Source organism: Saimiri boliviensis, chromosome 1, assembly GCF_048565385.1.
Source record: "Saimiri boliviensis isolate mSaiBol1 chromosome 1, mSaiBol1.pri, whole genome shotgun sequence".
Lineage (NCBI taxonomy): Eukaryota > Metazoa > Chordata > Mammalia > Primates > Cebidae > Saimiri > Saimiri boliviensis.
This window is the reverse complement of record NC_133449.1, coordinates 190,902,866-190,921,335: the sequence shown is the minus strand read 5'-3', so window position 1 is coordinate 190,921,335 and position 18,470 is coordinate 190,902,866. Positions and strand designations below refer to the sequence as shown.

Below are 18,470 nucleotides of genomic sequence, written 5' to 3'. Positions count from 1 at the left end.
TTCTTGTGACTCAGCCTCCCAAGTAGCTAGGATTATAGGCACATGCTACCATGCCTGTCTAATTTTTGTATTTTTAGTAGAGATGGTGTTTCATCATGTTGACCAGGCTGGTTTCAAACACCTAGCCCCGAGTGATCTGCCTGCCCTGGCCTCCCAGATTGCTGGGATTACAGACATGCACCACTGTACCCAACCAGTCCTTTATCTTTTTAAAAGGTTATTTTCTTCATCATGTGTTTTTGGAAATTCATGTATTTTAATTTTATGTTCTTGGATTTCTTTGATTATCTGTTTTTAAACTGTTGGCATTTCTCTGGTATCAGCATGTCTGCTTTGGCAATATGTGGGATGATACTCACTTTTTCAAGCAAAAGCTTCATAAACTTAGTATCCAGTGGTTTAAGTCCATGTCCTGAAGGAGCAATGAGGTATAAACAACACTGCACCCTGTTATCAGGCATATATCTGTTTTATCACAATTCTGTTTTATCACCATTTAGATGGTCTTCAAATTTACTATCAGTGTATCAGTAACCAACAATTACTATTATTACTATTACCCGCTGCAACTCTAAATCCTTGGGTATCAACGCTTGTGAGCAGCAACTGAACACCATCTTCTTTGATTAAAACTTTGCATAGTTCCACCTGCACAGTCTTTCTAATTCTATGACAAGAATCTGCATACTGTGGAGAATACAAGTCTGTGAGGAATGAGTCGATTAATGTGAAGTTTCCCAATCCAGATTTACCCACTACCCATAAGTATGAATTCTATCCCTCTCTTCACTGATTTTCTGGACACTTGATTTGGGAGATTGGAAAATCCCACATAGACTTCAGTGTTCTTCTTTTGAGCTACCCTGCTGCTGTTGATGCTTCTCTCCTTAGCAACAGATCTCTTGCTGACTGAAACATCCTCTCCCCACTCCATGACCAGCCCCAGGTAGAAATTTTATTTAGAGATTAAATAAAGTATATTCCAGAGATTTAAAGATAAATGAAATATTATTATAAATTTGTTCAGACCTGTAGAATGTACAACAGCAAGAATGAGCCCTAAGGTAAACTACAGACTTTGGGTGGTAGTGATGTGTCAGTGTAGATTCATCAGTTGTAATAAATGTACCACTTTGGTGGGTTTTTTTGTTTTTGTTTTTACCAAGACAGAGTCTCGCTCTGTCCTCCAGGCTGGAGTGCAGTGGCATGATCTCAGCTCACTGCAGCCTCCACCTCTGGGTTCAAATGATTCTCCAGCCTCAGCCTCCTGAGTAACTGGGATTACAGGCACCCACCACCGCACCCAGCTAATTTTTGTGTTTTTAGTAAAGATGAGGTTTCACCAGGTTGACCAGGCTGGCCTCAAACTCCTGACCTCAGGTGATCCACCCATCTCAGCCTCCCAAAGAACTGGGATTACAGGTCTGAGCCACCACGCCTGGCCAAATGTACCACTTTGGTAGTAGAGGCTGATAATGTGGGAAGCTATGCATGTGTAGGATGGGAAATACGGCTGTATCTTGGAATTTTGCTGTGAACCTACTCTAAAAACTACTCTTAAAATAGTCTTTAAAAAATCTTGGGGCCGGGAGTGGTGGCTTACGCCTGTAATCCCAGCACTTTGGGAGGCCGAGGTGGGTGGATCACGAGGTCAAGAGATCGAGACCATCCTGGTCAATGTGGTGAAACCCCATCTCTACTAAAAATACAAAAATTAGCTGGGCATAGTGGCGCACGCCTGTAGTCCCAGCTACTAGGGAGGCTGAGGCAGAAGAATTGCTTGAACCCAGGAGGCGGAGGTTGCGGTGAGCCGAGATCGCGCCATTGCACTCCAGCCTGGGTAACAAGAGCGAAACTCCATCTCAAAAAAAAAAAAAAAAAATCTTTAAATAAAATTAAAAAATGAAAGGAATAGACTTTCAGACAAAATATAAATATATTAGTAATAAAAATATGAAGCATGGATGTTTTATATGCTAGAAGGTAAAAATTTTAATTTTATAATCTTTTTTCTCTTACAGACATTCCACTTCTTCCATCAATTACATCTCTGAGTCTAAATGAAAATGAAGAGAAGACTGGACCTTTTGTTGTACACTGGCTAAACAATAAAGAACTGCATTTTACTTTGTCCATGGAAGTTTTTTTACAGCAACTTAGGAAAAGTTTTGAACAATCATCTTCTGAGGCCAGTGCAGAAGATTCTAATCAGGCAGATGTAAAATCTGATGAAGGTAAAATTTTAAGAAAAAAGAAAAATTTAAAGTTTTGTTCAAAATAACAAACATGTTTGTATTAGGGTACAACTAGTTACCTGTAGGAAATAAACTCCAAAATTGCAATAACATGATACAAATATGGACTAGCTAGCTTATTTAATAATCTAGTGTAGGTATTTCCATTCCAGGTAGCTTTCTTCCACATGGTGATTTAGGGGCTGAAAGTTCTCATTCTTCTGGTTTTGTCAGTCCTTAGGACTTTCCTATTTAAAGGACTGTCTATAGATGAGCAGCATTGGTGTTACCCGGGAGCTTGTTAGAAGTGCATGTCTCGGGGGTCAACATAGACCTACCAAACCAGAATCTGCAATTTAATGAAATTTCCACATGATTTGTATGTACATTTTAAAGTTTCAGAAGCATTGGAAATAGGACCTTAAATTTCTCTGCCTTTGGCCTTCAGTTGGTGTGAAGAGAGGTAGAGAGAAAGAAAGCATAGCTGTTTCTTAACTACCTTGACTCAGAATTGATACCTATCACTTATACTGTCATTCAACTGGCAAAAACTAGTCACAGTGCCTTGTGGTTCCTGACTGTATTGTCTTTATATACTGAGAAATAGGAAGTAAGACACAGTGGTGGGCAGCTAGCCATCTCTTCAACAGTATGTGGTTCATAAATGTGTTTGTTTTTTTAAAAAAAGTTTTGTTTTAATTTCAAGATTGGTCATGATCATTAGGGAAGAAAAACAGGTACACAGATAGTTATAAAGTTTCCACATTGTTAAGCTTGATGACTATCCTTCCAGTTTGATTCTTTTCTTATCTTCCTACACACATCTAAATACAGACGCTTAAAAGTTGTCCTATGGATGTCATTTTTATACAGAAATAATGTTCTGCACTTTGTTTTTGGTTTTGAGACAGAATCTCGCTCTGTTACCCAGGCTAGTGTGCAATGGTGCAGTCTTGGCTCACTGCAACCTTAACCTCCCGGATTCAAGCAATTCTCCTGCCTTAGCCTCCCTAGTAGCTGGGATTATAGGCACCTGCCACCCTGCCTGGCTAATTATTGTATTTTTAGTAGAGACAGGGTTTCACCATTTTAGCCAGGTCTCTAAACTTCTGACCTCAGGTGATCCACCTGCCTGGGCCTCCCAGAGTGCTCAGATTATAGGTGTGAGCCATCACACATCATTTGCACTTTGTTTTAATTCAGTCAGTAACGGGCAGTTTTTCATTTCATTGTACTTAACAGCTGCTGAGTATTCCATGTCGAAGAGGAATATCTAATAGTTCTTCTACTGATAGTTATTTAAATTGATTTAAATTGTTTTTCATTATCCTAGGTACAATGACATGTCTTTTTCATTTTTGTATGAATTTACTGTAACATTGATTTCTAGATGTAGAATTTCCAGGGAGTGTACTAATTTTAAATATGGATAACTTCTACCGAATTGCCCTCCAAAAATGTTTTATCAGTTTATACCTTCTCTAAGTGTATCTGAATGATGTTTCAACACTGCATGTTTTCATTTTATTACCTTTTTTTTTTTTTTTTGCCAGTTAAGGGGACAATGGACATCTTGTTTTACTTTGCATTTTCTTGATGCAAATTAAGCAAAATATCTTTTATAGTGTTTTAGCCCTCCTGTGGCTTGGCTTTTAATATGCTTTGTCTAATTTCCTACTGAGTTATTTTTTTTCTTATTGATTTGTTTATCTTGACTTACTTTTTAAATCTGGTAAATAGACAAAACTTGTAAAATATATATCTCTTTAGAGAAAGGCTCTATATTGCTAACCAGGAATTGGGGGAGGGTGTAAGGTCTGGGATTTTTAAAAGAGGAAGGAACATGCGTATTTACCTGTATTGATTAGTTGGTATACAGTTTATTTTTTATTACTAAGGTGTTGCAGGAAACATGGAAATTGGCACTGTAAGTGTTTTCCCTTGAAATGGTTTATTTACGATGTCATAATAGTTGCAAGTCCATATCCCTAGGGGATAACGTAGTGTAGCATACTGAGGTTTGGATAAACTTGGTACTTTGAAGAAAGCATAAATTACACTCAAATAATATATTTTTGAAACTCAGTCCCAGTTATAGTCTCAATTCCAATTTCCTCATTTTAGCATGAGCAAAACTGAGGTCCAGAAGAGTGGTGTGTGTTACTAAAGGTTACCTGAGTGGTTAAATGTAGATCATCCAGGTTGAGATGCCAGTTTACTTATTTTCCAATTTAATACTAGGTCTTCTAACATTTATCCACTGACTCAGTCCAGTATGGCTACTGATTACTCAATGAATTCCAGCAATCTTATATTCTTGGAGCAAAGTTACTTTTAATGGGGAGCCCATTTCTTTTTAATATGAAAACTGTTAGTTTTTCATCTTGAATGCATTTATAAAGATTATTTTTGTGTGTGTTTTGTACTAATTTTATTACTTTTACTAGAGCATTTTATGTTTCTCACATTCAAGGCAAAGAACATAATCTGAAGAAAAATATATGCTTATTAAAAATAAAAGGAGTCTTTTGTGCAGATCTGGACATACTGTACACTAGGGAATACTTAATGGCTCAAGTGGATCAAAGTACCAGTTTGATGCTGATCCACTGAATAGAATCTCCTTCATATTTGATGACTAGACTAACTCTGTAGTGGCTGTGATTTTAACCATTTTGGCGATATCCCCAGATCTCACTAAGAAAAGGTTCTATACCAGAATATATAACAATTGATCTGGCTATAAATTATATCTATAGGCTCTTTATTATTTTTATTATTATTATTATTGAGATGACATCTCGCTCTGTCACCCAGGCTGGAGTGCACTGGCACAGTCTTGGCTTACTTCAACCTCTGCCTCCTGGGTTCAAGCGATTTTCCTGCATCAGCCTCCCGAGCAGTTGGGACTACAGGCATGTGCCAACATGCCCAGCTAATTTTTTGTATTTTTAGTATAGATGGGGTTTCATCATGTTAGCCAGGATGGTCTTGATCTCCTGACCTCGTGATCCGCCTGGCTCGGCCTCCCAGAGTGCTGGGATTACAGGCGTAAGCCACTGTGCCCGGCCAGGCTCTTTATAATTATAAGGTGGCAAAAGAGGCCCTTTCTTGAGTACATGGTCGATAAAAGTATTATTGTGGTCTAAAGATGCTGGATTGGTTTTGTGTTGTTATAATGAGGATAAGGTACGTATACCACTGTCAGATTAAGAAACTTCCACAACTTGACTCAGTTGTTCAAATAATGGAGCAAATTTCTTTTCTGGGTTGACAGTTAGTCCTATATTGGCATTGCTGCTGGCTATGAAACTGACTGCCAAAGGTAAACACTTAAATTGAACTACTTGGTAGGTGTTATAGTAACAAATGATACTTTTATTTTTTAAAAGTCCAAGTTTTCTCCTTTTGTCTGTGCAAGGGCAAGAGTAGATAAGAAACTAGATCTCAGTGCATGCTCTGAAACATTATCATTAGCCATTACATATACTCGTTTATTATAAAGGGTATTGCAAAGGATACAGATGAAAAGATGTGTACGGTGAATGGCAGAAGGGGCACGGAGCTTCCATGCTCTTCTTAGGCATGAAACCTCCATGTATTCAGCTATCCAGAAGCTCAGTAATTCTTAATTTATAGTAATAGCCTGATTGTATTTACTTGCTTTGTAAATTCTTTTGCTTATAGAAACGGATGATGGTGTTGATGATCTGAAAATAAATCCTGAAAAGAAGGAATTAGGCTGTGATAAAACAGTACCAAACTCAAGTTTTACATCGTTATCGTCAGCTGCCATTGACCATCAGATTGAAGTACTTCTGTCTGAATGGAGTAAAAATGCAGATATGCTATTTAGTATTCATCCCATGGATGGTTCTTTGCTAGTTTGGCATGTGGATTGGCTGGATGAATACCAGCCTGGTATGTTTCGCCAAGTACAGGTACTGCTATAATTTCTAGATAACTACTTTCTTGTTTATGTGGGTACTGTTTTATAATATCTCTTTATATAATTTTATATGTTCTAACACAGACTTTCTTTATTCTAGGTGTCCTTTGTTTCCAGAATTCCAGTAGCTTTCCCTACAGGTGATGCAAACTCTCTGTGTAAAAGCATAATGATGTATGCCTGTACCAAGAATGTTGACTTGGCTATTCAGCAAGGGAAACAAAAACCTTCTGGTCTTACCCGTTCTACATCAATGCTTATTTCTTCTGGTCACAATAAATCATCTAATAATTTAAAATTAAGTATTTTTACCCCTAATGTTATGATGATTTCAAAACACGCTGATGGTTCTCTGAATCAGTGGCTGGTCAGTTTTGCTGAGGAATCTGCTTTTTCTACTGTTCTCAGTATTTCCCACAAATCCAGATATTGTGGTCATCGTTTTCATCTTAATGATTTAGCTTGCCACTCAGTGTTACCATTATTGCTGACAACTTCACACCATAATGCATTAAGGACACCAGATGTTGATAACCCAAAGCAACCTTTTGATGCTTTAAACACTGAAGATTGCTCTTTGACACAACAAAATAAAAGCACTGTTGACATGGCATTTCAGGATCCCAATGCAGTTTACAGTGAGCTTATTCTTTGGAGGGTTGACCCAGTTGGGCCATTGTCTTTTTCGGGAGGAGTTTCTGAGCTTGCCCGGATTAATTCTCTTCATGTTTCTGCCTTTTCCAATGTGGCATGGCTACCCACTCTTATACCCAGTTATTGTCTTGGTAAGTATTCTGGCATTTATTTCAGTAATTTAGATTTGCTGACATTATCGTAAAAGGGTGAAATTTTAATATTTGTAAATACTTTCTAGGTGCATACTGCAACTCTCCTAGTGCATGCTTTGTAGCCAGTGATGGACAATATCTGAGATTATATGAAGCAGTTATTGATGCTAAGAAACTTTTATCTGAGCTTTCTAACCCTGAAATTTCTGTAAGTAATGTCTTTTAAAACAACTTAAGTATATAATATTATGTTTTTAGATACTTTATCTGTATTTATTGGGCATGTTCTAGAATTGTGGCCTATAATTTATAATAAGCATTTGTGTCTTTGTTTTATTTTTCACATTTGTATTGTACTCTTATAATGATTCTAAGCGCCTTTAAAAGGAAACCATTTCTTTCACTCTTTGAAAGAAAGTAGAGTCTGGAAGTTATATTGGACCATCTGCAGTTATTTTATAAGCAAGAGGAGCTGGGACAACAGGAATAGAATTTTAATCTTAAGCATGAAAGGAAACAGCCCTTAGCTTGCTTCCAATTCAGGCAAGAGTTCTTTGAGTACTATTGCAAGGCTTTTACCTTATGACGGCTACATTTCTTCTCATACCCATCTAATAGGAACCTTCTAACTACACTGTCTTGGAACATTCAACAGGCAAGTATTAGGTTTTGTTGATTTTTCTTTTAGTATCCCCAGAGGCAGCCTTCAGCTGTACCAAGCTTTCTATTTAGGAGATTTAAGCCATCTCCCTGACTACCAATTAATGTATTTGTTAATTCTCTGCTTACAGAGTTGTGTAAATATCAGTGATCTGTACCAATCCTGTTTTTCAGTAAGCTAATTTTAGTGCATAATTTTGCAGAACACAAGGTTTTCCAAAACAAGTATATAGTGTTACAGTAGAAATGCATATATATTTTTTTGCGGGGGTGGGGGTCTTCTCTTAGGCATTTTTAAGTAATGGGAATTTAGATGTGAAGAAAACAGATAAACATTTTGTATCATAGAACTTATATTCTGGTGAAGGGAGATAGGAAGAAAACAGATAAAAATATATTAATTAAAAATACTATGGAAAGAAATAGTGTTGCAGAAGAATTAGGGATTGCCAATTAAGTTGCTATTCAGGAAAAAGTTCACAGAAAAGGTACCATTTGAACAAAGATCTGAAGGAGATGTGGGAGCTAGATATGTAAATATTTATTAAAGGGAGAGTAATTTGGAAGAAGGACAGCTAGTTCAGAGATCCTGAGGCCAGAGCATGTTTGGTATGTGATATGGTTTGGCTATGTGTCCCACCCAAATCTCATCTCAAATTATAATCTCCATGTGTTAAGAGAGGGACCTGGGTGGGAGGTGACTGGATCATGGGGGCAGTTCTCCCATCCTGTTCTCATGATAGTGAGGGAGTTCTCACAAGATCTGATGGTTTTAAAAGTGGCAGTTTCTCCTGCGCGCATGTTATCTTCCAACACCTGTGAAGTGATGCTTGCTTATCCTTTGCTTTCTGCCATGATTAAAAGTGTCCTAAGGCCTCCTGAACCATGCAGAACTGGGAGTCAATTAAACTTACTTTATTTATAAATTACCCAGTCTTAGGTATTTCTTTTATAGAGTGTGAAAACAGTATAGTTGGTACCAGGAGTGGGGCACTGCTATGAGGATAACCCAAAAATGTGGAGGTGATGTTGGAACTGGTAATAGGCAGAGCTTGGAGCAGTTTGGAGGGCTCAGAAGAAGACAGGAAGATGTGGGAAAATTTGGAACTTCCTAGAGACTTGCTGAATAGTTTTGACCAAAAATGCTGTTAGTGATATTGACAACGAAGTCCAGACTGAGGTGGTCTTAGATGGAGATGAAGAACTTACTGGGATCTGGAGCAAAGGTCACTGATGTTAAGTTTTAGCAAAGAGACTGGCAGCATTTTGTCCCTGCCCTGGAGATCTATGGAACTTTGAACTTGAGAGAGATGATTTAGGTTATCCGGCAGAAGAAATTTCTAAGCAGTAAAGCATTCAAAAAGTTACCTGGCTTATTCTGAATGCATTCAGTTGTATGTGTTCACAAAGAGATGGTTTGAAATTGAAATTTAAGTTAATTTATCTGTAAAAGGGAAGCAGAACATAAAGGTTTAGAAAATATACAGCCTGACTATGTGGTAGAAAAGAAAAACCCATTTCTGGAGAAGAATTCAAGCTGGCTACAGAAATTGGCATAAGTAACCAGGAGTTGAATGTTTATAGCCAAGGCAATGGGGAAAATGTCTCCAGGGCATGTCAGAGATCTTCATGGCAGCCCCTCCCATCACAGGCTCAGAGGACTAGGAGGGAAAATGGTTTCATGGGCCAGGCCTAGGGCCCAGCTGCTCTGTGCAGCCTTGGGACTCAGCACCCTTCCTCCTAGCTGCTTCAGCTCCAGCCATGGCTAAAAGGGTCTATGGTACAGCTCAGGCTGTTGCTTCAGAGGGTACAAGCCCTAAGACTTGGCAGCTTCCATGTGGTGTTGGACCTGCTGGTATGCAGAAGATGAAAGTTGAGGCTTGGCAGCAACCACCTAGATTTCAGCGGAGGTATGGAAACACCTGGATGTCCAGGTAGAAGTCTGCGGCAGGAGAGGAGCCTTCATGGAGAACCTTTACTAGGGCAATGCAGAGGAAAAATGTGGAGTTGGAGCCTCCTACAGAGTCCCCACTGGGGCATTGCCTCGTGAAACTGTAAGAAGAGGGCCACCATCCTGCTGACTCCAGAAGGTAGAGCCACTGACAGCTTGTACCATTTGCCTGGAAAAGCCATAGGCACTCAATACCAGCCCATGAAAGCAGCCACAGCTACTCTACCCTGCAGAGCCACAGAAGTAGAGCTTCCCAATTCTGTGAGAACCCACCCACCCCTGTGTCAGTGTGCTCTGGATGTGAGACATGGAGTCAAAGGAGATTTGGTGACATAAGATTTAATGACTACCTGGCCAAGTTTTGGATTTGCATGGAACCTGTGGCCCCTTTGTTTTGGCCATTTTCTCTTATTTGGAACAGAACATTTACCCAATGCCTGTGCCCCCATTGTATCTTGGAAGTAAGCAACTTGCTTTTGATTTTACAGGCTCATAGGCAGAAGAGACTTCCCTTGTCTCAGATGAGACTTTGGACTTTGCCTTTGGGGTTATTGCTGGAAGGAGTTAAGACTTTGGGGGACTATTTGGAAGGCATGATTGGTTTTGAAATGTGGAAAGGGGATTTGGGAGGGGCCTGGGTTAGATTGATATGGTTTATCGCTGTGTGCTTACCCAAATCTCATCTTGAATTGTAATCTCCATATGTCAAGGGAGGCACCTGGTGAGATGTGATTGGATCATGGGGCAGTTTCCTCATGCTGTTTGCATGTTAGTGAGTAAGTTCTCACAATATCTGATGGTTTTTAAGGTGGCAGTTTCCCCTGCATGCTTTTTTTCCTGCCACCTTGTGAAGAAGTTGCTTACTTCTGCTTCACCTTCTGCCATGATTGTAAGTTTCCTGAGGGCTCCCCTGCTATGCAGAACTGTGAGTCTGTTAAAATTTATTTATAAATTACCCAGTCTCAGATATTTATTTATAGCAGTGTGAAAATGGACTAACACAGTATGTAAAGGAACAGCAAGAAGGCCATTGTAATTGAAGCAGAGCATGTGAGGTGGAAAGTAGTCAGGGATAAAGTAAAAAAGTTAGCCTGGCCAGGTAATATGAAGCCTCATAGGCCATTGTTGTAACTTCAGCTTTTACTCTGAATAACATGGAAACCATAGAAGAGGTATGAAATGATTTAGATTTTAAATGTATTCCTCTGGTGGGTATATAGATCATACCTGGGATTCAGAAATACATCCAGAGAGACCAATTTAGGAGCCAATTAGTAGTCTAGGAGAGAGAAAAAAGGGGCTTAGAATGTAGCAAGTGGTAACAACAGAGATGATAAGAGTGGCCAAATTCTAGATGTTGTTATAGAACATTGAATAGCTAGGAATGGTGTGGATATGGTATGTGTGTGTGAGATATGGTTATGGTATGGTATGTGTGTGAGAAAAAAGAGGACTCCAAAGATTTGTGATTGAATATTAGGAAGAATAGAATTACTGTGAATTGAGATGCGGAAGAATGTATAAGTAGCCAGTTTTGAGGGGCAGGGAAATTCGGGAGTCTGACTTTGGTCATGTTAATTTTGAGATGCCTGTTTAACATCCAAGATACGTTGTAGGCTAGTATCTGGAATTCAGAGGGAGGTCTGGCCTGAAGATATACAGTGGTTGTCAGCCTAAAAATTTAAGATTGTAGAAGTGGATGAAATCATCGAGGGTGAGACTATAGTTGGAAAACAGAAATGATAGGCCGGGAGTGATGGCTCACACCTGTAATTCCAGCACCTTTGGAGGTCGAGGCAGGCAGATCACTTTAGATCAGAAGTTTGAGAACAGCCTGGACAATGTGGTGAAACCTCATCTACTAAAAATACAAAAATTAGCCAGATGTGGTGGCAGGCACCTGTAGTCCTAGCTACTCGGAAGGATGAGGCAGGAGAATCACTTGAACCTGGTTGGCAGAGTTTGCAGTAAGCCAAGATCACACCACTGCACTCCAGTTCTTAAGATACCATCTTAAGAAGGGATAGAAAGGTTGAATGTGTGCTCACTTCAGCAGCACATACACTAAAATTGGAATAATGCAGAGAAGATGAGCATGGTTCCTGTGCAAGGATGACATGCAGGTCTGTGAAGTGTTCCATATTTCTCCAGAAGAGGCTGGGGGCCTATATTCAACATCCTAAAATTAAAAATGTCTTCAACCAAGAATTTCATATCCAGCCAAACTAAGCTTCCTAAGTTAAGAATAAATAAGATCCTTTTTAGATAAACAGATGTTGAGGGAGTTTGCTACCACCAGACCTGCCTTACAAGTGGTCTTGAAGGGAGTACTAAATATTGAATGGAAAGATCACTACCACCTAATATAAAAACACACTTAAATACACAGACCAGTTACACTATAAAGCAACTACACAAATAAACTAGCATAATAACCAGCTAAAAACACAATAAAAATCCACACATATCAGTACTAACTTTGAATGTTAACAGGCTTAATGACCCACATACTAGGTATAGGTGGCAAGCTGGATTTTAAAAAAAAGGCAAGACCCAATGGTATGTGGTCTTCAAGAGACCCATCTCACATGTAATGATACCCATAGGCTCAAAATAAAGGGATGGAGAAAAATCTACCAAGTAAATGGAAATCAGAGAAAAGCACGGTTGCCATCCTGATTTCAGACAAAGCAGAGTCTAAACCAACAAAGTTTTTTAAAAAGGCGAAGAAGGGCATTACACAATGGTAAAGGGATCATTAAACAAGAAGACCTAACTATGGTAAATATATATGCAACCAACATTGAAGCACCCAGATTCATAAAGCAACTTCTTAAAAACCTACAAAGAGACATAGACTCCCACACAGTAATAATGGAGACTTCAGCACTCCACTGACAGTATTAGACAGATCATCGAGGCAGAAAGTTAACAAAGATATTCAAGACCTGAACCCAGCATTGGACCAAATGGATCTGACAGACCTCAACAGAACTCTCCACCCAGAACAACAGAATGTATATTCCTTTCATTGCCATGTGGCACATACTCTAAATTGGACCACAGAATTGGACATAAAACAATCCTCAGCAAATGCAAAAGAACCAAATCCTGCCAAACACTCTGTTGGACCACAGAGTAATCAAAATAGAAGTTAAGATTTTAAAAATAGCTTCAGTTACACAATTACATGGAAATTAAAAACATGCTCCTGAATGACTTTTGGGTAAATAGTGAAATTAAGGCAGAAACTAAGAAGTTCTTTGAAAGTAATGAGAATAAAGATATAACATGCCAGAATCTCTGGGACACAGCTAAGGCAGTGTTAAGAGGGAAATTCATAGTACTAAAATGTCTACATCAAAAAATTAGAAAAATATCAAATTAATAACCTAACATCACAACTGAAAGAATTAGAGAAGGAAAAACAAATCAACCCAAACCTAGCAGAAGATAAGAAATAATCAAAATCAGAGATGAAGTGAAGGAAATCAAGACACAAAATACATTCAAAAGATCAACAATTCCAGGAGTTGGTTTTTCGAAAATATTAATAAGATATGTTGCTAGCTAAGCTAATAAATTAGAAGATTCAAATAAACCCAATTAGAAATTACCAAGGGGATGTTACCACTGACTCTAAAGAAGTAAAAACAATAATCAGAAACTACTATGAACACGTCTATGCACATAGACTATAAAACCTACAAGAGATGGATACATTCCTGGACACATACCCCCTCCTAAGACTGATCCAGGAAGAAACTGATTCCCGGAACAGACCCATGGGATCTGTGAAATTGATTCAGTAATAAATACCGTACCAGCAACAACAAAAGAAAGGCCAGGATCTGAGAGATTCATAGCTGAATTCTACCAGATGTACAAAGAAGAGCTGGTACCACTCCTACTGAAACTATTTCAAAAAATTTAGGAGGAGGGACTCTTCCCCAACTAATTATAGAGGCCAGCATTATCCTGATACCAAAATCTGGCAGACACACACACACATGCACACACACAAAAGAAAACTTTAGCCCAGTATTCTTTATGAATATCAATGCAAAAATCCTTGAAAAAGTACTGGCAAACCAAATTCAGCAGCACATCAAAAAGCTAATCCACAGTGATCAAGTAGGCTTAATTTCCGGGATGCAGGTTTTCTTCAATATAGGAAAATTAAGTGTGATTTATCACATAAAGAACTGAAGACAAAAACCACATAATTATTTCAATAGATACAGAAAAGGCTTTTGATAAAATTTAACATTCCTTCATATTAAAAATTCTCAGTAAACTAGATATTGAAGGAACATGCCTCAGAATAATAAGAGCCATCTGTGCCCAACTCACAGCCAACATAATACAGAATGGGCGAACGCTGGAAGCATTCTCCTTGAAAACTGACACAAAACAAGGATAACCTCTCTCACCACTCCTATTCAACATAGTATTGGAAGTGCTGGCCAGAGCAATCAGGAAAGAGAAATGGCATCCAAATAGGAAGAGAGGAAGTAAAACTATCACTGTTTGAACGTGGCATGTTTCTTTATCTAGATAACCCTGTGTCTTGGCCCAAAAGCTCCTAGATCTGATAAACAGCTTCAGTAAAGTTTCAGGATACAAAAATTCAACATAAAAGAAAACACTAGCATCCCTATATACCACCAACAGCGAAACCGAGAGCCAATTCAGGAAGGTAGTCCCATTCACAACTGCCAAAAAAAGAATAAAATACCTAGGAATACAGCTAACTAGGGGAGTGAAAGATCTCTATAATGAGAATTACAAAACACTGCTCAAAGAAGTCAGAGAAGACAAACACATGGGAAAAACATCCTATGTTGATAGATAGGAAGAATCATTATCGTTAAGATGGCCATACTGCTCAAAGGAATTTAGAGACTCAGTGCTGTTCCTATCAAACTACCAATAACATTCTTCACAGAACTCGAGAAACATTTTTAAAAAACCATATGGAACCAAAAAAAAAAAAAAAAAAAAAAAAAGCCTGAGTAGCCAAGGCAATCCTAAACAAAAAGAACAAAGCTTTGAGGTATCATGTTATCTGACTTCAAACTATACTACAGGGATACAGTAACAAAACAGCATTGTACTGGTACAAAAACAGGCACATTGACCAATGGAATACAGTACACAACCCGGAAAAAGACCACACACCTACAACTGTCTGATCTTTGAAAAACCTGACAAAAACAAGCAATGGGGAAAGGATTCCCTATTTAATAAATGGTACTGGCAGAATTGGCTATCCATATGCAGAAAATTGAAACTGGATTTCTTCCTTACATCATATACAGAAATCAACTCAAGATGGATTAAAGACTCAAATGTAAAACCCAAAACTCTAAAAACTGTGGAAGACAACCTAGGCAATACCATTCTGGACATAGGAATGGGCAATGATTTCATCACAAAGACATCAAAAGCAATCATAACAGAGAAAACAGACAACCTACGGAATAGGAGAAAATATTTGCAAACTGTGCATCTGAGAAAGGTCTAAATATCCAGCATCTATAAGGAACTTAAACAAATTGACAAGAGAAACACAACTCCATTAGAAAGTGGGTAAAGGACATGAGCATTTTTCAAAAGAAGACATACTTGTGGCCAACTAACGTGGTAAAAAGCTCAGTATCACTTGATTATTAGAGAAATCCAAATCAAAACCACGATGTGATACCATCTTACACCAGTCAGAATGGCTGTTATTAAAATGTCAAAAAAATAACAGATGCTGGTGAAAAGGGAACACTTATACACTGTTGATGGGAGTGTAAATTAATTCAGCCATTGTAGGAGGCAGTACTGTGCTTCCTCAAGGAGCTAAAAACAAGAACGGCCCTTCAACCCAGCAATCCCATTACTAGCTTTATACCCAGAGGAATATAAATCATTCTATGATAAAGGCACATGCATGTGAATGTTCATTGTGGCATTATTCACAATAGCAAAAACATGGAGTCAACCCAAATGCCCATTAGTGATATATTAGGTTAAGAAAATGTGGTACATATGTACCATGGAATACTATGTAGCCGTAAAAAAGAATGAAATGTATTTTGCAGGAATGTGGGTGGAGCTGGAGGCCATTATCTTTAGCAAACTAACACAGGAATAGAAAACCAAATACTGCCTGTTCTCACTTATACGTGGAAGGTAAATGATGAGAACTCATGAACACAAAGGGAACAACAGACACTGTGGCTGTCTTCAGAGTGAAAGGTGGGAGGAGGGAGAGGATCAGAAAAAATTATTGGGTACTAGGCTTAGTACCTGGGTGATGAAATAATCTGTACAACAGAGCCCTTGAGTTTACCTATATGACACACTTGCATATGTACTCCCAAACCTACAGTGAAAGTTAAAAAACAAAAAGAAAGATTGAATGCTGGAACACTCTGTTAAAAGTAGGGTGGAAATAAAAGGGTGAATGTGGTATATAATGGAAACCTAATGAAAAAAATTTTTCAAAGAGGCAAAAGGAATGATCACCAAGATAAAATGCTGCTGATAAAGTATGATAAAGATATGAAAACAGACCACTGAATTAAGCAGTGTGACCTTCACTAAAGCAGTCAGGACATGAATGGCTCAAGAAATCAGTGTATTTGAATAGTATGTAATCTTGTTTCTTTAGCTGTATACTCCCTAACTCAAAATTAATGCTTAAAAAGCCCTAATTCTTAGAACATTTCCAGGAGATTGAAATCAGGTTTTCACATTTATGTATATAATTTCTTTTCCTTAACAGTTTTCAAATATTGCTTTTGTTTATCTCCATACCAACTGAGCTGTAGTGCTTTTTCAATTTTATGTTAGTTCCTATTAAGACTAGAGACCTGAAATTGTTATAGTTGAAAGGGACTATATTTAGGCCCACTTGAATTTTATTGTTATTTATCTGGTATGCCTGATATTTTGTTACTTACTCTTAATTGCATATGAATTTAATTGTTTAGTAAATTATCAATTTTTTTTAAAAAAAACAGAAATATGTTGGTGAAGTCTTTGACATCGTCAGTCAACAATCAACAGCCAGGCCAGGATGCATTATTGCATTAGATCCTATTACCAAACTTGTAAGTATTAATTTTTTGGGGGGGAGGTATATTAAAAAAAGAGTTTATGAAAACATTTTGCATACAATCCAATAATTTGTTAATTTGTTAATTTGCTAAATAATTACAGGTAAAGTAGATTCAGTAATTAACTCATCACTTAATAGGTAACATACTATTGTACATTTTACTGTCTAGACTTCAAACTAGAAAATGAATTATAATCATCATTACTTATTCATAACCAAATAAATTTTAAAACTTTGATTCTTAAACACATTATAAATATTAATATTATGTTACCATTAGATTTAATAAAGTGGTGTTAGGTTCCTCGTCCATGGCTATGAAAATCACTGAAAAGAAAACTAGGTTGCAATTTGTGGCTAAATAAAAGACATTGGTGGATATTATTTCTTACTTATAAAGACACATTGTAATGAAAGTAAATCATCTTTACCTAAATTTTTTATTTTCATCTGTTTAATCTAATGGAGGTACCATAGACTTATATTCTGCTGAACTTTTGACTTCTTATTCCGCCTTTAAATATCTCATTATGAAGTATTATGTTTCTGGCTATTTAGCATTAGGTAAATAACACATATGTAAATTATGGTGGTATTTATTTACATTCAGCATGGCAGAAAAACCCAACTGCTTCATGTTTTTCAAGAAGACTTCATTTTGAATAACCTTGAGAAGAAAAGTCTTGGTAAAGACAGCATTTTATCTAATGCAGGTAAGGAAGAATTGTTTATGTTTATGTAATGAGAATTGCTATGTACAGTATGTTAGGCAGTTAACAAAGATGAATTGGTAAAATGTTTTACATTGTTTATTTGAAGTAAAAATTGTTCGGAGTAGGTTCTTTTAACTTGGCATATTTAGCAAGTTGTCTCTTTTGTACATGTTAACAGTGAAAATATCATTAATATCAACAGGCAGCTCACCTAATGGATTTTCTGAGAAGTTCTACCTAATTGTAATAGAGTGCACACAAGACAACCGTTCATTATTACATATGTGGAATTTACATCTAAAGTCACTTCCTGTCTCATTGGGTGAGTCTTGTGTGTGTTTGTGTGTGTGTGTGTAACTTTAAGTAGGTGTAAGTTAACAAATTACACAAAATTAGATAATTTGGGTCATATTTCTTAAAGCCATCTCATTAAGTGGTGAAAACTGTAGATTATTCAATTAATTCAGAAAGTTTTTTCTTATTTTCTTTCTGTAAAGAATCATACTAATGCCTTTACCATTTTATCATTTATAAGGCAGTTTTAGATTGTGAAATGTAGCGATTGCAATATTTATAGGGTTCCTCTGCCTCAGTTTTTGGTTTTTATGTTTTATAGAAGAAAAAGTAGATACAAAATTATCTGAAGCAGTTTGGCAGCCAGAAGAACATTATTCTTCTCCAGAGAAGATCCCATCTCTGTTTTCACAAAAGTATGAGGCTTGCAGAGCAAATCTCCAGAGTACCAGCAAGTTGACTCTGTTTTCAGAAATGGTTTATAGCCAAGAATTGCGTTTGCCAGAAGGAGTTGAGATAATAAGTATTAAGCCATCAGCAGGTTTGTAAATTTTATGAAAGACTAATTTAGTAACACGTGAGTGTTTGCCAGGTGCTGTAACTACCTCTTAAATCCACACAGAACCAGAAATGGAAATAATGTATTCAAGTACCCTAAATTGAAGACATATTTCTCATTATGTTTTGAGATTACTCTGACATTTGTCAACCAGTTCTAGTCTTAAATATTGATTTCTAAAACAAATTTTCCTTGTCTTTTTGGGACA

At 37.4% G+C, this 18,470-nt stretch overlaps 1 protein-coding gene, 1 non-coding gene and 1 pseudogene across 6 annotated transcripts in view; 2 read left to right on the top strand and 1 right to left on the bottom strand.

Moving 5' to 3' along the window:
- DMXL1 (Dmx like 1) overlaps positions 1-18,470 on the top strand; it is a 170,352-nt gene that overhangs the window by 50,773 nt on the left and 101,109 nt on the right. For all 5 annotated transcript variants that reach the window (XM_074382300.1, XM_074382293.1, XM_003920672.4 and 2 more), the window contains 8 exons: positions 2,022-2,234; positions 5,922-6,175; positions 6,284-6,968; positions 7,058-7,179; positions 16,599-16,688; positions 17,307-17,409; positions 17,612-17,731; positions 18,026-18,244. In XM_074382300.1, the coding sequence (XP_074238401.1) occupies positions 2,022-2,234; positions 5,922-6,175; positions 6,284-6,968; positions 7,058-7,179; positions 16,599-16,688; positions 17,307-17,409; positions 17,612-17,731; positions 18,026-18,244 (1,806 nt within the window). The remainder of the gene's footprint in view (positions 1-2,021; positions 2,235-5,921; positions 6,176-6,283; positions 6,969-7,057; positions 7,180-16,598; positions 16,689-17,306; positions 17,410-17,611; positions 17,732-18,025; positions 18,245-18,470) is intronic.
- Positions 202-934, bottom strand: LOC141579883 (septin-7 pseudogene; annotated as a pseudogene).
- On the top strand, positions 11,623-11,729 carry LOC120365645 (U6 spliceosomal RNA). The gene has a single exon (XR_005580532.1). It is a non-coding gene; the product is annotated as a U6 spliceosomal RNA (small nuclear RNA).